Genomic DNA, 25,617 nt, shown 5'->3' with positions numbered 1-25,617 from the left:
GGAGGTGATGGCTGAGGGAGGAGAGTCAGCCATGTTCAAACACCTCTTCATTTCATGGACAGAGAAGGGACAGACAAAAGGCCTGGGGAATGTGTACACCACTGGGAAGATAGGTAACTACTATTAACTAGATAGGTAACTACTATTAACTAGATAGCTAACTACTATTAACTAGCCACGATAGGTAACTACTAACTAACTAAGATAGGTAACTACTATTAACTAGCCAAGACAGGTAACTGCTATTAACTAACTAAGATATGTAACCACTATTAACTAAGATAGGTAACTACTAACTAGCCACGATAGGTAACAACTATTAACTAACCAAGATAGGTAACTACTACTAACTAACTAAGATAGGTAACTACTAACTAACCAAGATAGGTAACTACTAACTAACCAAGATAGGTAACTACTATTAACTAACCAAGATAGGTAACTGCTATTAACTAACCAAGATAGGTAACTACTAACTAGCCAAGATAGGTAACTACTATTAACTAACCAAGATAGGTAACTACTAACTAACTAAGATAGGTAACTACTAACTAACCAAGATAGGTAACTACTAACTAACTAAGATAGGTAACTACTAACTAACTAAGATAGGTAACTACTAACTAACTAAGATAGGTAACTACTATTAACTAACTAATATAGGTAACTACTAACTAACTAAGATAGGTAACTACTATTAACTAAGATAGGTAACTACTAACTAACTAACTAAGATAGGTAACTACTAACTAACTAAGATAGGTAACTACTATTAACTAACCAAGATAGGTAACTACTATTAACTAACCAAGATAGGTAACTACTACTAACTAACTAAGATGGGTAACTACTAACTAACCAAGATAGGTAACTACTATTAACTAGCCAAGATAAGTAACTACTATTAACTAGCTAAGATAGGTAACTACTAACTAACTAAGATATGTAACTACTAACTAACTAAGATAGGTAACTACTAACTAACTAAGATAGGTAACTACTAACTAACTAACTAACTAAGATGGGTAACTACTATTAACTAACCAAGATAGGTAACTACTAACTAACTAAGATAGGTAACTAATATTAACTAACCAAGATAGGTAACTACTATTAACTAACCAAGATAGGTAACTACTAACTAACTAAGATAGGTAACTACTATTAACTAACCAAGATAGGTAACTACTATTAACTTACCAAGATAGGTAACTACTATTAACTAACTAAGATAGGTAACTACTATTAACTAACTAAGATAGGTAACTACTATTAACTAACCAAGATAGGTAACTACTAACTAACTAAGATAGGTAACTGCTATTAACTAGCCACGATAGGTAACTACTATTAACTAGCCACGATAGGAAACTACTAACTAACTAAGATAGGTAACTACTATTAACTAACCAAGATAGATAACTACTATTAACTAACCAAGATAGGTAACTACTATTATCTAGCCAAGATAGGTAACTACTAACTAACTAACTAAGTAAGTAAGTAAGTAAGTAGGTAAATACTTTTAACTTCCCAATATAGGTAACTACTACTAACTCAATTAGGTAACTACTGTTAACTAAACAAGATAGGTAGCTACTCTTAACTAACCAATATATGTAACTAGTACTAACTAAACAAGGTAGGTTACTACTATTAACTAACCAAGATAGGTAACTACTACTAACTAACTAAGATAGGTAACTACTAACTAACCAAGATAGGTAACTACTAACTAACCAAGATAGGTAACTACTATTAACTAACCAAGATAGGTAACTGCTATTAACTAACCAAGATAGGTAACTGCTATTAACTAGCCAAGATAGGTAACTACTATTAACTAACCAAGATAGGTAACTACTAACTAACTAAGATAGGTAACTACTAACTAACCAAGATAGGTAACTACTAACTAACTAAGATAGGTAACTACTAACTAACTAAGATAGGTAACTACTATTAACTAACTAATATAGGTAACTACTAACTAACTAAGATAGGTAACAACTATTAACTAAGATAGGTAACTACTAACTAACTAACTAAGATAGGTAACTACTAACTAACTAAGATAGGTAATTACTATTAACTAACCAAGATAGGTAACTACTATTAACTAACCAAGATAGGTAACTACTACTAACTAACTAAGATGGGTAACTACTAACTAACCAAGATAGGTAACTACTATTAACTAGCCAGGATAAGTAACTACTATTAACTAGCTAAGATAGGTAACTACTAACTAACTAAGATATGTAACTACTAACTAACTAAGATAGGTAACTACTAACTAACTAAGATAGGTAACTACTAACTAACTAACTAAGATGGGTAACTACTATTAACTAACCAAGATAGGTAACTACTACTAACTAACCAAGATAGGTAACTATTAACTAACCAAGATAGGTAACTACTAACTAACTAAGATAGGTAACTGCTATTAACTAGCCACGATAGGTAACTACTATTAACTAGCCACGATAGGAAACTACTAACTAAGATAGGTAACTACTATTAACTAACCAAGATAGGTAACTACTATTAACTAACCAAGATAGGTAACTACTATTAACTAGCCAAGATAGGTAACTACTATTAACTAGCCAAGATAGGTAACTACTAACTAACTAAGTAAGTAAGTAAGTTAGTAGGTAAATACTTTTAACTTCCCAATATAGGTAACTACTACTAACTCAATTAGGTAACTACTGTTAACTAAACAAGATAGGTAGCTACTCTTAACTAACCAATATATGTAACTAGTACTAACTAAACAAGGTAGGTTACTACTATTAACTAGCCAAGATAGGTACAGTGGTTGCTCAACTTAAAGTTTTGCGGGACTTCGAGGTAATTTGTGGATTAGTACGGTACCCTGCATCACTGCTTCATTGCTCCAGACCACCACAAGGGGGAGTTAGAGAGCTGATTATGCTTTTGGGTCCCAAGGCGCTGCTGTGTTTCTAACTGACAATGAATGGACGACATAAACCAAATATATACTGATAATTGTGCACGACTTCAAAATTGAATTTCAATGAACTGAATGATGAGGATGAAGAAGGTGATTGAATTTAGAACAATAGTGTAAGTATTGTTATGCCTCTGTCCTGCACGTGCACACCCGGAAAAAAACACTTATTGTTGTGTAGATGGGTGAGAGAAAATATATATTTAATCCATTTTAAATTCAGGCTGTAACACATCAAAATGTGCAATAAGTCAAGGGGTATGAATACTTTCTGAAGGTGCTGTAACTAGCTACATGAAACAAAGATGATAGGTAACTAACTAAACGACAACTTCTTTACAATGAGTAACTTTTGTACACTGTAAATACATCCTGGTCATAGATGTGCAGGTTTTTTGTTCCATCTCAACACCATTGTGTCCTGTCCTGTAGCTAAAGTTGAGCAGGTGAAGTTTGATGTGATGGAGCTTCATGCTCGTCCTGAACTGGCAGCACAGCAACGCATGGTGGACGACGCCTCTGGACAGGTTCAGGTGAGACACACCAAGGCTATTATTTGTTATTTTTTAATTTGGGCAAAAATCTAATATTGTTTTCAATTGAGTTTTCAATCTTTTGGGGGATTTCAAGCAAAATACTTATTTCCCTCATTAAAATACAAATCATTTTATAACATTTTACATTTCAGTCATTTAGCAGACGCTCTTATCCAGAGCGACTTACAGTAGTGAATGCATACATCTCATACAATTTCATACATTTTTCTGTGCTGGCCCCCCGTGGGAATCGAACCCACAACCCTGGCGTTGCAAACACCATGCTCTACCAACTGAGCTACAGGGAAGACTATAACATTTTTGACATGTGTTTTTCTGGATTTTTTTGTTGTTATTCTGTCTCTCACTGTTCAAATAAACCTACCATTAAAATTATAGACTGATCATTTCTTTGTAAGTGGGAAAACGTACAAAATCAGCAGGGGATCAAATACTTTTTTCCCCCTCACTGTACATATCTACCTCAACGACCTCATACTCCTGCACATCCACTCAGTACCTGTATATAGCCTGGTACCCTGTGTATATAGCCTGGTACCCTGTGTATATAGCCTGGTACCCTGTGTATATAGCCTGGTACTCTGTGTATATAGCCTGGTACCCTGTGTATATAGCCTGGTACCCTGTGTATATAGCCTGGTACCCTGTGTATATAGCCTGGTTATCATCAGGAAAGACAAAGTTCCTAAAGCTGGGCCTTAAATAGTGTATAAGATTTAGCTGTGACTCTTTTGTGGATGATGTTAAGATATTTGTTGGCCTGATGTGATTAATAAGGAGCATCCAGACACTGAACTTGATGAATTTATGAAATTGCTTCTTGCAATTATTGATCAACACGAACCTGTTAAGAAACTGACTGTTAGAACTGTTCAGGCTCAATGGATTGATGAGGAATTGAAAAACTGTATGGTTGAAAGAGATGGAGCAAAAGGAGTGGCTAATAAGTCGGGCTGTACATCTAACTGGCTGACTTACTGCAAATTGAGAAATTATGTGACTGAACTCAACAAAAAGAAGAAACTGTATTATGAAGACAAGATCAATGATATAAAGAATGATGGAAAAAAACGGGGAGTACTTTAAATGAAATTATGGTCAGAAAGACATTCAACTCCATCTTTCATCGAATCAGATACTTATTCATCACAAAACCATTTGATGTTGCCAATTATTTGAACGATTACTTCACAGTCAAAGTGGGCAAACTTAGGCAGGAAATGCCAACAACGAACACTGAGCCATCATATTCATGCGTAAAAAAAACAAGTAATGAAAGAAAAGTAATGTTGAATTTTGTAAAGTTAGTGTGAGAGAGGTGGAAAAATTATTGTTATCAATCAATAATGACAAACCTCCTGGCATTGACAACTTAGATGGAAAGCTACTGAGGATGGTAGCTGACTGAATAGCCACTCCTATCTGTCATATCTTTAATCTTAGCCTAGAGGAAAGTATTTGTCCTCAGGCCTGGAGGGAAGCCAAAGTCATTCCGCTACCCAAGAGTGGTAAAGCAGCCTTTACTGGTTCTAACAGCAGACCTACAAAGTGTGGTGTACTACAGGGCAGTTCTCTAGGCCTCTACTCTTTTCTATTTTTACCAATGACCTGCCACTGGCATTAAACAAAGCATGTGTGTCCATGTATGCTGATGATTCACCCATATACGCATCAGCAACCACAGCTAATGAAGTCACTGAAACCCTTAACAGAGAGTTGCAGTCTGTTTTGGAATGGGTGGCCAGTAATAAACTGGTCCTGAACATCTCTAAAACTAAGAGCATTCTATTTGGTACAAATCATTCCCTAAGTTCTAGACCTCAGCTGTTGAACAAGTTGAGGAGACTAAATTACTTGGTGTTACCATAGATTGTAAACTTTCATGGTCAAAACATATAGATTCAATGGTTGTAAAGATGAGGAGAGGTCTGTCAGTAGTAAAGAGACTGTTTTGACACCACTCTCCACAAAGCAAGTCCTGCAGGCTCTAGTTTTGTCTAATCTTGATTATTGTCCAGTCGTGTGGTCCAGTGCTGCAAGGAAAGACCTAGTTAAGCTGCAGCTGGTCCAGAACAGAGCATCACGTCTTGCTCTTCATTGTAATCAGAGGGCTGATATTAATACTATGCTGCCAGTCTCTCTTGGCTAAGAGTTGAGGAGAGACTGACTGCATCACTTCTTATTTTTATAAGAAACATTAATGTGTTGAAAATCCCAAATTGTTTGCATAGTCAATTTACACACAGCTGTGACACACACACTTACCCCACCAGACATGCCACCAGGGGTCTTTTCACAGTCCCCAAATCCAGAACAAATTCAAGAAAGCGTACAGTATTATATAGAGCCATTACTGCAGGGACCTCTGTTCCATCTCATGTTGCTCAGATAAACAGCAAACCTGGTTTCAAAAACAGATAAAGCAACACCTCACGGCCCAACGCCTCTCCCCTATTGGACCAGATAGTTTGTGTGTGTATTGATATGTAGGCTATTGGACCAGATAGTTTGTGTGTGTGTATTGATATGTAGGCTATTGGACCCAGATAGTGTGTGTGTATTGATATGTAGGCTATTGGACCCAGATAGTTTGTGTATGTATTGATATGTAGGCTATTGGACCCAGATAGTTTGTGTATGTAACGGTATGTAGGCTATTGGACCTGATAGTTTGTGTGTGTATTGATATGTAGGCTGTTGGACCCAGATAGTGTGTGTGTGTATTGATATGTAGGCTATTGGACCCAGATAGTTTGTGTGTGTATTGATATGTAGGCTATTGGACCCAGATAGTTTGTGTATGTATTGATATGTAGGCTATTGGACCCAGATAGTTTGTGTATGTATTGATATGTAGGCTATTGGACCCAGATAGTTTGTGTGTGTGTATTGATATGTAGGCTATTGGACCCAGATAGTTTGTGTGTGTATTGATATGTAGGCTATTGGACCCAGATAGTGTGTGTGTGTATTGATATGTAGGCTATTGGACCCAGATAGTGTGTGTGTGTATTGATATGTAGGCTATTGGACCAGATAGTTTGTGTGTGTATTGATATGTAGGCTATTGGACCCAGATAGTTTGTGTGTGTATTGATATGTAGGCTATTGGACCAGATAGTTTGTGTGTGTATTGATATGTAGGCTATTGGACCCAGATAGTTTGTACAGTATGTATTGGTATGTAGGCTATTGGACCCAGGTAGTTTGTGTATGTATTGATATGTAGGCTATTGGACCTAGATAGTTTGTGTGTATGTATTGATATGTAGGCAATTGGACCCAGATAGTTTGTGTATGTATTGATATGTAGGCTATTGGACCCAGATAGTTTGTGTGTGTATTGATATGTAGGCTATTGGACCCAGATAGTTTGTGTGTGTATTGATATGTAGGCTATTGGACCCAGATAGTTTGTGTGTGTATTGATATGTAGGCTATTGGACCCAGATAGTGTGTGTATGTATTGGTATGTAGGCTATTGGACCCAGATAGTGTGTGTGTGTATTGGTATGTAGGCTATTGGACCCAGATAGTTTGTGTGTGTATTGGCATGTAGGCTATTGGACCCAAATAGTTTGTGTGTGTATTGATATGTAGGCTATTGGACCCAGATAGTGTGTGTGTATTGGCATGTAGGCTGCCTTTTTTAATGTATTTTTTAATGGATGTAGTTCTGTTCTTGTCTATTGATGTTCTGTATTATGTTTCATGTTCTGTGTGGACGCCAGGAAGAGTAGCTGCTGCTTTTGCAGCTAATGGAGATCCTAATAAAATACCAAACTGTAACGAGGATCGTATAAACGGGACCAAGGCGCAGCGTGTACAGTGCTCATATTTACTTTTAATGAATATACTTTAACAAAACGACCGATAACAGTTCCGTCTGGTGAACATAGACTAAACAGAAAACAACTACCCACAAAACCCAGGAAGAAAAACCCTACTTAAATATGATCTCCAATCAGAGGCAACGAGGATCAGCTGCCTCCAATTGGACATCAACCCCAACATAGAAATAGAAAAACTAGAACTAAAACATAGAAATAGAAAACATAGAAAAACCCCAAAACACCCCCCCTGTCACGCCCTGACCTACTCTACTATAGAAAATGACATCTTACTAGGGTCAGGACGTGACAACAAACACCTACTCCCACACTTACTTACTTAAACTTGCAATGGTCTTTATCCAGATCTGGCGTATAGAGGACCTGGAGTTGAGAGAGCTCCACCCCAGCTCCTTCGGTCAGTTCTACGGAGGAGACTGTTACCTGGTGCTCTACACCTACAAGAGAGCTAACAAGCTGCAGTACATACTGTACATGTGGCAGGTAAAGACACTGACAACAACAGGTTCTGACCATGTCTTCTTTAGTGTATCTAATGCCTTGATTTCCAGCATTATGGTGTTGGTCAATGTTGATAGTCTGTGTTCCTGAGACTAGTTAGTGTATAGTTAATTAATCACTAGGAGCTGAGACTAGTTAGTGTATAGTTAATTAATCACTAGGAGCTGAGACTAGTTAGTGTATAGTTAATTAATCACTAGAAGCTGAGACTAGTTAGTGTATAGTTAAACTCTAGAAGCTGAGACTAGTTAGTGTATAGTTAAACTCTAGAAGCTGAGACTAGTCAGTGTATAGTTAAACTCTAGAAGCTGAGACTAGTTAGTGTATAGTTAATTAATCAGTAGAAGCTGAGACTAGTCAGTTTATAGTTAAACTCTAGAAGCTGAGACTAGTTAGTGTATAGTTAAACTCTAGAAGCTGAGACTAGTCAGTGTATAGTTAAACTCTAGGAGCTGAGACTAGTTAGTGTATAGTTACCGTGTATAGTTAGTGTATAATTAACCCGTGTGTTGTGCTGGGTGTGTGTGACTGTCGTGGGTCGTGGTTGACGGTGCAGGGTCGCCATGCTACTCAGGATGAGATCACATCGTGTGCCTATCAGGCCGTTGCCATGGACAACAAGTACAGCGGAGTGCCGGTCCAAGTCAGGGTGGTCATGGGAAAAGAGCCACGTCACTTCCTGGCCATCTTTAAAGGAAAACTCATCATCTTTGAGGTGAGATCATCTTCCTTCATCTTAAAGACATTTTTTTGAGTGACATTTGAGTGACATTTACATTACATTTACATTTACATTTACATTTAAGTCATTTAGCAGACGCTCTTATCCAGAGCGACTTACAAATTGGTGCATTCACCTTATAATATCCAGTGGAACAACCACTTTACAATAGTGCATCTAAATCTTTTAAGGGGGGGTTAGAAGGATTACTTTATCCTATCCCAGGTATTCCTTAAAGAGGTGGGGTTTCAGGTGTCTCCGGAAGGTGGTGATTGACTCTGCTGTCCTGGCGTCGTGAGGGAGCTTGTTCCACCATTGGGGTGCCAGAGCAGCGAACAGTTTTGACTGGGCTGAGCGGGAACTGTGCTTCCTCAGAGGTAGGGAGGCGAGCAGGCCAGAGGTGGATGAACGCAGTGCCCTTGTTTGGGTGTAGGGCCTGATCAGAGCCTGAAGGTACGGAGGTGCCGTTCCCCTCACAGCTCCATAGGCAAGCACCATGGTCTTGTAGCGGATGCGAGCTTCGACTGGAAGCCAGTGGAGAGAGCGGAGGAGCGGGGTGACGTGAGAGAACTTGGGAAGGTTGAACACCAGACGGGCTGCGGCGTTCTGGATGAGTTGTAGGGGTTTAATGGCACAGGCAGGGAGCCTAGCCAACAACGAGTTGCAGTAATCCAGACGGGAGATGACAAGTGCCTGGATTAGGACCTGCGCCGCTTCCTGTGTGAGGCAGGGTCGTACTCTGCGAATGTTGTAGAGCATGAACCTACAGGATCGGGTCACCGCCTTGATGTTAGTGGAGAACGACAGGGTGTTGTCCAGGGTCACGCCGAGGCTCTTAGCACTCTGGGAGGAGGACACAAGGGAGTTGTCAACCGTGATGGCGAGATCATGGAACGGGCAGTCCTTCCCCGGGAGGAAGAGCAGCTCCGTCTTGCCGAGGTTCAGCTTGAGGTGGTGATCCGTCATCCACACTGATATGTCTGCCAGACATGCAGAGATGCGATTCGCCACCTGGTTGTCAGAAGGGGGAAAGGAGAAGATGAATTGTTTGTCATCTGCATAGCAATGATATGAGAGACCATGTGAGGATATGACAGAGCCAATTGACTTGGTGTATAGCGAGAATAGGAGAGGGCCTAGAACAGAGCCCTGGGGAGACACCAGTGGTGAGAGCACGTGGTGCGGAGACAGATTCTCGCCACGCCACCTGGTAGGAGCGACCTGTCAGGTAGGACGCAATCCAAGCGTGGGCCGCGCCGGAGATGCCCAGCTCGGAGAGGGTGGAGAGGAGGATCACAGTATCAAAGGCAGCAGATAGGTCTAGAAGGATGAGAGCAGAGGAGAGAGAGTTAGCTTTAGCAGTGCGGAGAGCCTCCGTGACACAGAGAAGAGCAGTCTCAGTTGAATGCCCAGTCTTGAAACCTGACTGATTAGGATCAAGAAGGTCATTCTGAGGGAGATAGCAAGAGAGCTGGCCAAGGACGGCACGTTCAAGAGTTTTGGAGAGAAAGGAAAGAAGGGATACTGGTCTGTAGTTGTTGACATCGGAGGGATCGAGTGTAGGTTTTTTCAGAAGGGGTGCAACTCTCGCTCTCTTGAAGACGGAAGGGACGTAGCCAGCGGTCAAGGATGAGTTGATGAGCGAGGTGAGGTAGGGGAGAAGGTCTCCGGAAATGGTCTGGAGAAGAGGGGAGGGGATAGGGTCAAGTGGGCAGGTTGTTGGGCGGCCGGCCATCACAAGACGCGAGATTTCATCTGGAGAGAGAGGGGAGAAAGAGGTCAAAGCACAGGGTAGGGCAGTGTGAGCAGGACCAGCGGTGTCGTTTGACTTAGCAAACGAGGATCGGATGTCGTCAACCTTCTTTTCAAAATGGTTGACGAAGTCATCCGCAGAGAGGGAGGAGGGGGGAGGGGAGGAGGATTCAGGAGGGGGGAGAAGGTAGCAAAGAGCTTCCTAGGGTTAGAGGCAGATGCTTGGAATTTAGAGTGGTAGAAAGTGGCTTTAGCAGCAGAGACAGAAGAGGAAAATGTAGAGAGGAGGGAGTGAAAGGATGCCAGGTCCGCAGGGAGGTGAGTTTTCCTCCATTTCCGCTCGGCTGCCCGGAGCCCTGTTCTGTGAGCTCGCAGTGAGTCGTCGAGCCACGGAGCAGGAGGGGAGGACCGAGCCGGCCTGGAGGATAGGGGACAGAGGAAATCAAAGGATGCAGAGAGGGAGGTGAGGAGGGTTGAGGAGGCAGAATCAGGAGATAGGTTGGAGAAGGTTTGAGCAGAGGGAAGAGATGATAGGATGGAAGAGGAGAGAGTAGCGGGAGAGAGAGAGCGAAGGTTGAGACGGCGCAATACCATCCGAGTAGGACATTTCCCTTTCCTTGAGTTTTGTCTGAAGATCCACGGTGACAGAATCCACAATAATCCATGATTTGCTTCTGTCACCAGCCTGAAGTTAGCATGTTAGCATTTCATCAGATTTCATTAGTGGTTCCGGGTGAAGCGATGTTAGCAAAGCTGCACTGCAAGCTGAAACTTCCTCAAAAACGCTTCGAACTAAATTGGGTAGAGTCCATAACTGTGAAGAACACGTCCGTGTTTTCTTCACCGTGGGAATGCTGTTATCTTTTAATGGTCAAATGCTCTGATACTTCCTATATTTACTGGTCTGTTTAATTCACATCTGGAAAAGCAAACCATGTCGAAAATACCTGCCCCAGGTCAACAAAGTCATCACTGGAAGACGCAGAAAGATGCTCTCTGCTCTGGCTACATGAGAAAATCCCTCCAGTTCTGAGCAACCAAATTCCAGCGAGTATTTCAGTATGCACGTAAAAAAAAAAAAAATCCCTGCTAAATCCACCAACAACCGATAGTAGTTTGAAGTGTTTTTGAGGAAGTTTCAGCTTGCAATGCAGCTTTGCTAACATCAGTTCTCCTGGAACCACTGATGAAATCTAGTGACGCTAACATGCTAACTTCAGGCTGGTGACAGAAGCAAATCATGGATTATTGTGGATTCTGTCACCATGGACCTTCAGATTAAACTCAAGGAAAGGGAAATGTCACTCAAATTTAGATTTTGGATGAACTATCCCTTTAAGATGATTGAGTCTGTCTGTCTGTCTGTCTGTCTGTCTGTCTGTCTGTCTGTCTGTCTGTCTGTCTGTCTGTCTGTGTGTGTGTGTGTGCGTGTGCAGGGGGGTACAGGCAGAGCGGGGGTGACTAACCCAAGCCCAGGAGCCAGACTGTTCCAGGTTCGAGGGACTCATGAGATGAACACCAGGGCTACTGAGGTCCCAGCTCGCTCCTCATCACTCAACACCAACGATGTGTTCCTGCTAAAAACTGACCACACGATTTACCTGTGGTACGGCAAGGTACTACACTGTTACCTGTGGTACGACAAGGTACTACACTGTTACCTGTGGTACGACAAGGTACTACACTGTTACCTGTGGTACGGCAAGGTACTACACTGTTACCTGTGGTACGACAAGGTACTACACTGTTACCTGTGGTACGACAACGGATGGGTCTAATCCTTAATGCTGATTTGGTTAAAACCTTATTCCAGCTGGTGTCTATTCCACAAGTTACCACCGGCTAAATCTATGATGTTAAAATGCCTATTCACTCTGTTCCGTCTGACTACGCAATCCATCAGCCCAGCCAGGCAATTTATAAACTTGATCTCCACTATAAAAAGCATCTAGACATTATCTCACATTTCTTTTAGACTAACATTTAGTTTTCAACAGTGGAGATATAAGGGCACAAGGCGAGAACCAGATGCAGACACAGGAGGCAGATGGTTGGAGTCTTAGATGTTTATTAATCCAAAAGGAGTAGGCAAGAGAATGGTCGTGGACAGGCAAAAAGGTCAAAACCAGATCAGAGGTACAGAATGGTCAGGCAGGCTCGAGGTCAGGGCAGCGCATGCAGAATGGTCAGGTAGGCGGGAATGGAGCAAGAAAAACAGGCAAATGTCAAAACCGGGAGGACTAGTAAGAGAATAGAAAAGCAGGAACACGGGGAAAAACACGCTGGTTGACTTGAACATACAAGACGAACTGACACAGAGAGACAGGAAACACAGGGATAAATACACAGAGAGACAGGAAACACAGGGATAAATACACAGAGAGACAGGAAACACAGGGATAAATACACAGAGAGACAGGAAACACAGGGATAAATACACAGAGAGACAGGAAACACAGGGATAAATACACTGGGGAAAATAAGCGACACCTGGAGGGGGTGGAGACAATCACAAGGACAGGTGAATTAGATCAGGGCGTGACAGGAGATTTGAATAAATCGACATTTGCAACATTGTTTCAATATTCAACTTCGATCTCCAGCAGCTTAAACAAATGCAAATGAGGCTACCTTGCTGTTATTCTGTCTGCACTTTTTGACATGACTAAGTTAGCCGTATTTGGTTAGCTAGCAAGCAAGGGATTAGAACGTTGCCAGCCAGTATGGCAACCGAACATTTAGAACGAACGACTGGCTCGCGTCCATAGATACAGAACAAAACGACTCAACGACTGGGTCCCATCGAATGAACGACCAGCCAGCTTGGGTAGCAACCCTAGATTTGTATCGGGACTTTATCTTGTGGAAGGATAAAATAGTGTGAATAAACTCATCAAAATAACGTTTTTAATAATAAAAATCTGCCAATAATTATTTGAATATGTTGTTCCAGTCCTCGACTTCGTCTCGGGCCTAACAACACCCGTGCCAATATATCCTCCAAACAACGGCTTCTCGGGCAGAGGAGGGAAAGGAACAGTTTTCATGTACCTGTATTGTGTGTGACATGTACCTGTATTGTGTGTGACATGTACCTGTATTGTGTGTGACATGTACCTGTATTGTGTGTGACATGTACCTGTATTGTGTGTGACATGTACCTGTATGTGTTCTGTCTCAGGGTTGTAGTGGTGATGAGAGAGAGATGGCGAAGGCGGTGGCAGACGTTCTGTCCAGGCAGGATAAACAGGTTGTAATGGAGGGACAGGAGCCTGCGGAGTTCTGGGTGGCTCTGGGAGGGAAGGCCCCCTACGCCTGCGACAAGAGGTACACACAGACACAGCTAACACGGTACACACAGACTGATGACAGGGTACACACAGACTGATGACAGGGTACACACACACTGCTGATAAGGTACACAGACTCTGCTAACACGGTACACACAGACTGATGACACGGTACACACACACTGCTGATACGGTACACAGACTCTGCTAACACGGTATACACAGACTGATGACACTGTACACACACTGATGACACACTACACACAGACTGATGACAGGGTACACACAGACTGATGACACGGTACACACAGACTGATGACACGGTACACACAGACTGATGATAATAGAACTAGAATGATAGGAGGATACTATAAGGTCACTTTAACTCTACCTACATGTAAGTATTACCTCAATTACCTCGACTAACCGGTACCCCCTGTATATAGCCTCCACATTGACTCTGTACCGGTACCCCCTGTATGTAGCCTCCACATTGACTCTGTACCGGTACCCCCTGTATATAGCCTCCACATTGACTCTGTACCGGTACCCCCTGAATATAGTCTCCACATTGACTCTGTACCGGTACCCCCTGTATATAGTCTCCACATTGACTCTGTACCGGTACCCCCTGTATATAGCCTCCACATTGACTCTGTACCGTAATACCCTGTATATAGCCTCCACATTGACTCTGTACCGGTACCCCTGTATATAGCCTCCACATTGACTCTGTACCGGTACCCCCTGTATATAGTCTCCACATTGACTCTGTACCGGTACCCCCTGTATATAGCCTCCACATTGACTCTGTACCGTAATACCCTGTATATAGCCTCCACATTGACTCTGTACCGGTACCCCCTGTATATAGCCTCCACATTGACTCTGTACCGGTACCCCCTGTATATAGCCTTCACATTGACTCTGTACCGGTACCCCCTGTATATAGCCTTCACATTGACTCTGTACCGGGTACCCCCTGTATATAGCCTCCACATTGACTCTGTACCGGTACCCCCTGTATATAGCCTCCACATTGACTCTGTACCGGTACCCCCCTGTATATAGCCTCCACATTGACTCTGTACCGGTACCCCCTGTAAATAGCCTCTACATTGACTCTGTACCGGTACCCCCTGTATATAGCCTCCACATTGACTCTGTACCGGTACCCCCTGTATATAGCCTCCACATTGACTCTGTACCGGTACCCCCTGTAAATAGCCTCCACATTGACTCTGTACCGGTACCCCCTGTATATAGCCTCCACATTGACTCTGTACCGGTACCCCCTGTATATAGCCTCCACATTGACTCTGTACCGGTACCCCCTGTATATAGCCTCCACATTGACTCTGTACCGGTACCCCCTGTATATAGCCTCCACATTGACTCTGTACCGGTACCCCCTGTATATAGCCTCACTATTGTTATTTTACTGCTGCTCCTTAATGATTTGTTACTTTTATTTTCTTATTTTTTTTACTAATCTATTTTTTACGTAACTCATTTTTCTTCTGAACTTCTTAAAGCATTGTTGGTTAAGGGCTCATAATTAAGGGCTTGTAAGTCAGCATTTCACTGTAAGGTCTACACCTGTTGTATTCGGCGCATGTGACAAATAACATTTAAATAGAACTAGGATGATAGTAGAACTAGGATGATACTAGAACTAGGATGATAGTAGAACTAGGATGATTCTAGAACTAGGATGATACTAGAACTAGGATGATAGTAGAACTAGGATGATAGTAGAACTAGGATGATAGTAGAACTAGGATGATAATAGAACTAGGATGATTCTAGAACTAGGATGATACTAGAACTAGGATGATAGTAGAACTAGGATGATAGTAGAACTAGGATGATAGTAGAACTAGGATGATAGTAGAACTAGGATGATAGTAGAACTAGGATGATACTAGAACTAGGATGATACTAGAACTAGGATGATACTAGAACTAGGATGATAGTAGAACTAGGATGACTCTAGAACTAGGATGATACTACAACTAGGATGATACTAGAACTAGAACTAGGATGATAGTAGAACTAGGATGATTCTAGAACTAGGATGATAGTAGAACTAGGATGATACTAGAACTAGGATGATAGTAGAACTAGGATGATACTAAAACTAGGATGATACTAGAACTAGGATGACTCTAGAACTAGGATGATACTAGAACTAGGATGATACTAGACCTAGGATGATTCTAGAACTAGGATGATTCTAGAACTAGGATGATACTAGAACTAGGATGATACTAGAACTAGGATGATTCTAGAACTAGGATGATACTAGAACTAGGATGATTCTAGAACTAGGATGATACTAGAACTAGGATGATTCTAGAACTAGGATGATACTAGAACTAGGATGATACTAGAACTAGGATGATACTAGAACTAGGATGATACTAGAACTAGGATGATTCTAGAACTAGGATGATAGTAGAACTAGGATGATACTAGAACTAGGATGATACTAGAACTAGGATGATACTAGAACTAGGATGATAGTAGAACTAGGATGACTCTAGAACTAGGATGATACTACAACTAGGATGATACTAGAACTAGAACTAGGATGATAGTAGAACTAGGATGATTCTACAACTAGGATGATAGTAGAACTAGGATGATACTAGAACTAGGATGATAGTAGAACTAGGATGATACTAAAACTAGGATGATACTAGAACTAGGATGACTCTAGAACTAGGATGATACTAGAACTAGGATGATACTAGACCTAGGATGATTCTAGAACTAGGATGATTCTAGAACTAGGATGATACTACAACTAGGATGATACTAGAACTAGGATGATTCTAGAACTAGGATGATACTAGAACTAGGATGATTCTAGAACTAGGATGATACTAGAACTAGGATGATTCTAGAACTAGGATGATACTAGAACTAGGATGATACTAGAACTAGGATGATACTAGAACTAGGATGATTCTAGAACTAGGATGATACTAGAACTAGGATGATTCTAGAACTAGGATGATACTAGAACTAGAACTAGGATGATACTAGAACTAGGATGATACTAGAACTAGGATGATTCTAGAACTAGGATGATACTAGAACTAGGATGATACTAGAACTAGGATGATACTAGAACTAGGATGATAATAGAACTAGGATGATACTAGAACTAGGATGATAGTAGAACTAGGATGACTCTAGAACTAGGATGATACTAGAACTAGAACTAGGATGATAGTAGAACTAGGATGACTCTAGAACTAGGATGATACTAGAACTAGAACTAGGATGATAGTAGAACTAGGATGATTCTAGAACTAGGATGATAGTAGAACTAGGATGATACTAGAACTAGGATGATTCTAGAACTAGGATGATTCTAGAACTAGGATGATACTAGAACTAGGATGATACTAGAACTAGGATGATTCTAGAACTAGGATGATACTAGAACTAGAACTAGGATGATACTAGAACTAGGATGATACTAGAACTAGGATGATACTAGAACTAGGATGATTCTAGAACTAGGATGATAGTAGAACTAGGATGATACTAGAACTAGAACTAGGATGATACTAGAACTAGGATGATAGTAGAACTAGGATGATAATAGAACTAGGATGATACTAGAACTAGGATGATAATAGAACTAGGATGATAGTAGAACTAGGATGATTCTAGAACTAGGATGATTCTAGAACTAGGATGATTCTAGAACTAGGATGATAGTAGAACTAGGATGATACTAGAACTAGAACTAGGATGATACTAGAACTAGGATGATAATAGAACTAGGATGTTTCTAGAACTAGGATGATAATAGAACTAGGATGATTCTAGAACTAGGATGATAGTAGAACTAGGATGGTAGTAGAACTAGGATGATACTAGAACTAGGATGATACTAGAACTAGGATGATACTAGAACTAGGATGATACTAGAACTAGGATGATAGTAGAACTAGGATGATAGTAGAACTAGGATGATAATAGAACTAGGATGATAGTAGAACTAGGATGATAGTAGAACTAGGATGATAGTAGAACTAGGATGATAATAGAACTAGGATGATAGTAGAACTAGGATGATAATAGAACTAGGATGATAATAGAACTAGGATGATAGTAGAACTAGGATGATAGTAGAACTAGGATGATAGTAGAACTAGGATGATAGTAGAACTAGGATGATAATAGAACTAGGATGATAGTAGAACTAGGATGATACTAGAACTAGGATGATAGTAGAACTAGGATGATAGTAGAACTAGGATGATAATAGAACTAGGATGATAGTAGAACTAGGATGATAGTAGAACTAGGATGATAGTAGAACTAGGATGATAGTAGAACTAGGATGATAGTAGAACTAGGATGATAATAGAACTAGGATGATAGTAGAACTAGGATGATACTAGAACTAGGATGATAGTAGAACTAGGATGATAGTAGAACTAGGATGATACTAGAACTAGGATGATACTAGAACTAGGATGATAATAGAACTAGGATGATAGTAGAACTAGGATGATAGTAGAACTAGGATGATTCTAGAACTAGGATGATACTACAACTAGGATGATACTATAACTAGAACTAGGATGATTCTAGAACTAGGATGATTCTAGAACTAGGATGATAGTAGAACTAGGATGAAACTAGAACTAGGATGATACTAGAACTAGGATGATTCTAGAACTAGGATGATACTAGAACTCGGATGATAGTAGAACTAGGATGGCACTTGCTCTAGGGTCTAGAGTTTTCATGTTCAGGTCCCTATTGCAATATCTTTAGATGTAATCCTGCTATTGGTCAGTCAATCGTTCTGAACATGTAATTTGACTCCGTGACATCAAATGCTGTCATGTGACTATGTGACATCACATCCTGTCTGTCAGACTGCAGAAGGAGGAGACTCCCCACAGCCCTCGGTTGTTTGAATGCTCCAATCAGACTGGTCGGTTCAGGATGACAGAGGTGGAGGACTTGACTCAGGAGGACTTGGACCAGGATGATGTCATGCTGCTGGACACCTGGGAGGAGGTGAGGGGTCAGGGGTCATCACTATAGTTACCTGGGAGGAGGTGATGGGTCAGGGGTCAACACTATAGTTACCTGGGAGGAGGTGATGGGTCAGGGGTCATCACTATAGTTACCTGGGAGGAGGTGATGGGTCAGGGGTCATCACTATAGTTACCTGGGAGGAGGTGATGGGTCAGGGGTCATCACTATAGTTACCTGGGAGGAGGTGAGAGGTCAGAGGTCATCACTATAGTTACCCGGGAGGAGGTGAGGGGTCAGGGGCCATCACTATAGTTACCTGGGAGGAGGTGAGGGGTCAGGGGCCATCACTATAGTTACCTGGGAGGGGGTCAGGGGTCAGGTGAGGGGTCATGGTGTTTGCAACGGCAGGGTTGTGGGTTCGATTCCCACGGGGGGCCAGTACAAAAAAATGCATGAAATGAAATGTATGCATTCACTACTGTAAGTCACTCTGGATAAGAGGGTCTGCGAAAATGACTAAAATGTAAATGTAGAACATAATTCTACATAAAGAACAGTTCAGTTCAGGTGAACCACATCATCATTGCCGCCGAATAACACTGACTCCATATTTGTCCAATCCCGTCAGATCTTCCTGTGGATTGGCAGGTCTGCCAACGAATACGAGACCAAGGAAGCGTGTAACAGTGCTCTAGAGTACCTGAGGACCCACCCAGCGGGGCGGGACCCTGACACGCCCATCATCTCCGTCAAACAGGGCTACGAGCCGCTGACCTTCACAGGATGGTTCAACGCTTGGGATCCTCACAAGTGGAGCGTGAGTAGAGCTGGGATACCATACCAGCCATCAGCGCTAGAGGGGGAAACTGGATGCACTGATAGAAATGTGACTAGATGTTTTTAATTGAATAAACTTCAGAAAAGTGAATTGAATTTATTATTAAGGGAAGAGGTGGGGACTCGAATCAATCTGTGTTTGTTAATGTGTTCTGCTCATGTACTTACAGGGTAGAGTTTGAATAAATGTATTTATGATTCTTAACATGAAGATCACAGACCGGTGATCTATTACCAGACTGGACTGGTGTTAACAGACAGACTGGTGTTAACAGACTGGTGCTAACAGACTGGTGTTAACAGACAGACTGGTGTTAACAGACTGGTACTAACAGACTGGTGTTAACAGACAGACTGGTGTTAACAGACTGGTGCTAACAGACTGGTGTTAACAGACAGACTGGTGTTAACAGACTGGTGCTAACAGACTGGTGCTAACAGACAGACTGGTGTTAACAGACTGGTGCTAACAGACTGGTGCTAACAGACAGACTGGTGTTAACAGACTGGTGTTAACAGACTGGTGTTAACAGACTGACTGGTGTTAACAGACGGACTGGTGTTAACAGACAGACTGGTGTTAACAGACAGGTGTTAACAGACTGGTGTTAACAGACAGACTGGTGCTAACAGACTGGTACTAACAGACTGGTGTTAACAGACAGACTGGTGTTAACAGACTGGTGTTAACAGACTGGTGCTAACAGACAGACTGGTGCTAACAGACAGAGTGGTGTTAACAGACTGGTGTTAACAGACAGACTGGTGTTAACAGACAGACTGGTGTTAACAGACTGGTGCTAACAGACTGGTGTTAACAGACAGACTGGTGTTAACAGACTGGTACTAACAGACTGGTGTTAACAGACAGACTGGTGTTAACAGACTGGTGCTAACAGACTGGTGCTAACAGACAGACTGGTGTTAACAGACTGGTGTTAACAGACAGACTGGTGTTAACAGACTGGTGCTAACAGACTGGTGTTAACAGACAGACTGGTGTTAACAGACTGGTACTAACAGACTGGTGTTAACAGACAGACTGGTGTTAACAGACTGGTGTTAACAGACTGGTGCTAACAGACAGACTGGTGTTAACAGACAGACTGGTGTTAACAGACTGGTGTTAACAGACAGACTGGTGTTAACAGACAGACTGGTGTTAACAGACAGACTGGTGTTAACAGACTGGTGTTAACAGACTGGTGCTAACAGACTGGTGCTAACAGACTGGTGCTAACAGACTGGTGTTAACAGACTGGTGTTAACCAACTGGTGTTAACAGACTGGTGTTAACAGACTGGTGCTAACAGACTGGTGTTAACAGACTGGTGTTAACAGACTGGTGCTAACAGACTGGTGTTAACAGACTGGTGTTAACAGACTGGTGCTAACAGACTGGTGTTAACAGACTGGTGTTAACAGACTGGTGCTAACAGACTGGTGTTAACAGACAGACTGGTGTTAACAGACTGGTGCTAACAGACTGGTGCTAACAGACTGGTGTTAACAGACAGACTGGTGTTAACAGACTGGTGCTAACAGACTGGTGTTAACAGACTGGTGTTAACAGACAGACTGGTGTTAACAGACTGGTGTTAACAGACTGGTGCTAACAGACTGGTGCTAACAGACAGACTGGTGCTAACAGACTGGTGTTAACAGACAGACTGGTGCTAACAGACTGGTGTTAACAGACTGGTGTTAACAGACTGGTGTTAACAGACTGGTGCTAACAGACAGACTGGTGTTAACAGACAGACTGGTGTTAACAGACAGACTGGTGTTAACAGACAGACTGGTGTTAACAGACAGACTGGTGCTAACAGACTGGTGCTAACAGACTGGTGCTAACAGACTGGTGCTAACAGACTGGTGTTAACAGACAGACTGGTGCTAACAGACTGGTGCTAACAGACTGGTGTTAACAGACAGACTGGTGTTAACAGACTGGTGCTAACAGACTGGTGTTAACAGACAGACTGGTGTTAACAGACTGGTACTAACAGACTGGTGTTAACAGACAGACTGGTGTTAACAGACTGGTGTTAACAGACTGGTGCTAACAGACAGACTGGTGCTAACAGACAGAGTGGTGTTAACAGACTGGTGTTAACAGACAGACTGGTGTTAACAGACAGACTGGTGTTAACAGACTGGTGCTAACAGACTGGTGTTAACAGACAGACTGGTGTTAACAGACTGGTACTAACAGACTGGTGTTAACAGACAGACTGGTGTTAACAGACTGGTGCTAACAGACTGGTGCTAACAGACAGACTGGTGTTAACAGACTGGTGTTAACAGACAGACTGGTGTTAACAGACTGGTGCTAACAGACTGGTGTTAACAGACAGACTGGTGTTAACAGACTGGTACTAACAGACTGGTGTTAACAGACAGACTGGTGTTAACAGACTGGTGTTAACAGACTGGTGCTAACAGACAGACTGGTGCTAACAGACAGACTGGTGTTAACAGACTGGTGTTAACAGACAGACTGGTGTTAACAGACAGACTGGTGTTAACAGACAGACTGGTGCTAACAGACTGGTGTTAACAGACTGGTGCTAACAGACTGGTGCTAACAGACTGGTGTTAACAGACTGGTGTTAACAGACTGGTGCTAACAGACTGGTGTTAACAGACTGGTGTTAACAGACTGGTGCTAACAGACTGGTGTTAACAGACTGGTGTTAACAGACTGGTGCTAACAGACTGGTGTTAACAGACTGGTGTTAACAGACTGGTGCTAACAGACTGGTGTTAACAGACTGGTGCTAACAGACTGGTGTTAACAGACTGGTGTTAACAGACAGACTGGTGTTAACAGACTGGTGCTAACAGACTGGTGTTAACAGACTGGTGTTAACAGACAGACTGGTGTTAACAGACTGGTGCTAACAGACTGGTGTTAACAGACTGGTGTTAACAGACAGACTGGTGTTAACAGACTGGTGTTAACAGACTGGTGCTAACAGACTGGTGCTAACAGACAGACTGGTGCTAACAGACTGGTGTTAACAGACAGACTGGTGCTAACAGACTGGTGTTAACAGACTGGTGTTAACAGACTGGTGTTAACAGACTGGTGCTAACAGACAGACTGGTGTTAACAGACAGACTGGTGTTAACAGACAGACTGGTGTTAACAGACAGACTGGTGTTAACAGACAGACTGGTGCTAACAGACTGGTGCTAACAGACTGGTGCTAACAGACTGGTGGATCTTCTCTTCTCAACAGGGAGGCTCCTCCTATGAGGAACTGAAACAGAAGCTGGATGATGTTGCCTCTATCTCTCAGATTACTGTAGTAAGTTATTCACTAACAAACTCCAGCAAGAACGTTACTAACTCAACCAAGTTAGAAAAATTACCACCTTTTTATTGTCATTATAATATAACAAATACAAGCCTAACCTTTGCATGCATCAAACATGAATGATTGTAAGCAAAGACACATTCATTTACATATGTTTTAAATCATCCAACCAGCTCTCACCTGTTAGAGGAGATATCAGCTCTCACCTGTTAGAGGGGATATCAGCTCTCACCTGTTAGAGGGGATATCAGCTCTCACCTGTTAGAGGAGATATCAGCTCTCACCTGTTAGAGGAGATATCAGCTCTCACCTGTTAGAGGAGATATCAGCTCTCACCTGTTAGAGGAGATATCAGCTCTCACCTGTTAGAGGAGATATCAGCTCTCACCTGTTAGAGGAGATATCAGCTCTCACCTGTTAGAGGAGATATCAGCTCTCACCTGTTAGAGGGGATATCAGCTCTCACCTGTTAGATGAGATATCAGTATCTAAATCTCCCTCATCCTCTTGTTACCTGTAGAATCTGAACAACACAGAGCTGAGTAAGGGTTCTGCTGGGGGGAGTAATGGAGGTGGTGGGTACAGTGCTCCAGGAGGCCCAGCCCAGTTCAGCTCTCCACCCTCCTACAAGCTCCACCTTGGGACAGGAGGGGGCTCCTGTGGCCCTTCCAGCCCAGCCACCCCTGTAGGTCAGGACTGCCTGTCCCCCACCCTGTCCTCCCCCGCCCTGGGCCCCTCCATCACCCTGGGCCCCTCCACCACCCCAACCCCCAGGACTGGAGAGTACCTGGGCCCTGAGCTGCTGCTCAACAAGAGCCCTAAGGAGCTGCCCAAGGGAGTGGACCCTAATAGGAGAGAGGTGATGATGCCATTATAAAACAGTACTGCTGAGACTGTACTGTACAGCAGGTTATTAGGGGAATGGTAATATTTGTCATCGTTTATTATTTAAACAAATTAGAATTGGGAAAAGGTGGTTCTTAAACTGGTTTGGTGATTTTCAAGCCTGTGTACGGATGATAAATGATTTCCACAGCACACAAAGTCCAAATTGGATATATCGTTAAAATTCAGGATAACACATTTTTTTTAAAATTTTTGGCCATGATAAACATGGGTGAAATTAGAGGAAGGGGGGTGGCGGGTTGGCCTAGAGTTTCCATTTGCGAGGGAGGAGACTTTTGCACAGAGGTAATCAAAATGGTTAATGCCATTCCCCCCCAGAAGTAAAACAGGAAATGACAAACTTTCTCTAAATAATATTTATTACTTCTGGGGAATATGGGGGTGAACTGACAGCAGGGGCCAGCAGGGGTCAGCATAACACATGAAGTATGTTTGTCTCTCACTCTCAAATCAAGGGCATTATTGCCATGGGGACACATTTGTTAACATTGCCAAAGCAAGTGAAGTAGATTATAAACAAAAGTGAAATAAACAATAAAAATGTACACTAAACATTAAACTCACTGAAGTTCCAAAAGAATGAAGACATTTTAAATGTCACATTGTGTCTATATACAGTGTTGTAACAATGTGCAAAAATCTCTCTCTCTCTCTCTCTCTCTCTCTCTCTCTCTCGCTTTCTCTCGCTCTCTCTCTTTCTCTCGCTCTCTCTCGCTCTCTCGCTCTCTCTCGCTCTCTCTCTCTCACTCTCTCTCTCTCTCTCTCTCGCTCTCTCTCTCTCTCTCCATTGTCAGGACTATCTCTCTGATGTGGATCTGGAGAACCTGCTGGGTTGTTCTCGGTCTGGTTTTCAGCGGCTGCCCAAGTGGCGGCAGAACGACCTGAAGAAGAAGGCGGGGCTGTTCTAAGTGTGCGGAGTCAATCAGTTGGGATGACATCGGGCTTATTAGAGTTGAAAACGTTCCTTGATTGTGTTCAAGTTGTTTTCAAGTCGATAGAGAGAGAGAGAGAATGTTTTTTTTAAATAGTTTTTCAACAGAACAGTGTAGAAGTTGCAGCAACATGCTGAACTGAAGACCTCGAACAGAGAACCTGTGCTAAACTCAAAACAAACGGTACCATACCTTTCACATCCAGGTCAAGGTGGATGCCCTGTATACTTCATACATACTTCAGCTGAATTTGTGCTATGCTTGATTACTAACAGTACGTTACAAGCAGTAAAAAAAAAAGACATTTAAAAAAGATATTATTTATTGAACAATTGAACAAAACTATCGCCCAGTCCTTCATTGATATGTTCTACCAGCTGAACAGAATAAACAGCAGGTCTTTTTTAAACATTGATTCGAGGAACATGTCTTTATTTTTTATCTCGTGATCAGTTGCTATATTTGATGTTTTGTTATATTTTCTCTACATTTCAATGATGAGTTATGATTTTAAAACATTTTTTTTTAAATGTATTTTCTAACGATCAAACATAATGAATAAACCCTCTCAAAATCACAAAGCTAATTATCGTGAAGCCTGTGACCAGATCTCTAATGATAAAACAATAAACAATCAAATCTCTGTTTCAAATTCATATTTTACTCAAGAGTTTGTATAAATGCAGTTGAGTGAAAAACTAAATAAAGAAATATTACAATATACAGTGCCATTGGAAATGTTTTTATTTTTCCACATTTTGTTACTTTACAGCCTTGTTCTAAAATAGATTAAATATTTTTTTCCCTCATAAATCTACACACAATACCCCTTAATGACAAAGCAAAAACAGGTTTAGAAATTTTATCAAATGTATTACAAATAAAACTGAAATATCACATTTACATAAATATTCAGACCCTTTACTCAGTACTTTGTTGAAGCACCTTTGGCAG

The 25,617-nt window shown here is 41.8% G+C and overlaps 1 protein-coding gene across 1 annotated transcript in view; it reads left to right on the top strand.

Moving 5' to 3' along the window:
• vill (villin-like) overlaps positions 1-25,386 on the top strand; it is a 71,542-nt gene extending 46,156 nt beyond the window's left edge. The window contains exons 10-20 of the mRNA XM_045710717.1: positions 1-113; positions 3,413-3,513; positions 7,734-7,871; positions 8,446-8,604; positions 11,799-11,978; positions 13,544-13,689; positions 18,560-18,704; positions 19,294-19,482; positions 22,748-22,816; positions 23,346-23,684; positions 24,526-25,386. The exon at positions 1-113 is cut by the window's left edge and continues 41 nt beyond it. Coding sequence (XP_045566673.1) covers positions 1-113; positions 3,413-3,513; positions 7,734-7,871; positions 8,446-8,604; positions 11,799-11,978; positions 13,544-13,689; positions 18,560-18,704; positions 19,294-19,482; positions 22,748-22,816; positions 23,346-23,684; positions 24,526-24,639 — 1,693 coding nt within the window. The 3' untranslated portion in view covers positions 24,640-25,386. The remainder of the gene's footprint in view (positions 114-3,412; positions 3,514-7,733; positions 7,872-8,445; positions 8,605-11,798; positions 11,979-13,543; positions 13,690-18,559; positions 18,705-19,293; positions 19,483-22,747; positions 22,817-23,345; positions 23,685-24,525) is intronic.
• The last annotated feature ends 231 nt before the right edge of the window (positions 25,387-25,617 follow it).

This window comes from Salmo salar, chromosome ssa29 (assembly GCF_905237065.1).
Source record: "Salmo salar chromosome ssa29, Ssal_v3.1, whole genome shotgun sequence".
In the NCBI taxonomy this organism is placed as follows: domain Eukaryota; kingdom Metazoa; phylum Chordata; class Actinopteri; order Salmoniformes; family Salmonidae; genus Salmo; species Salmo salar.
Note: the sequence above shows the minus strand (reverse complement) of the source record. Positions and strands in the feature narration are given on the sequence as shown.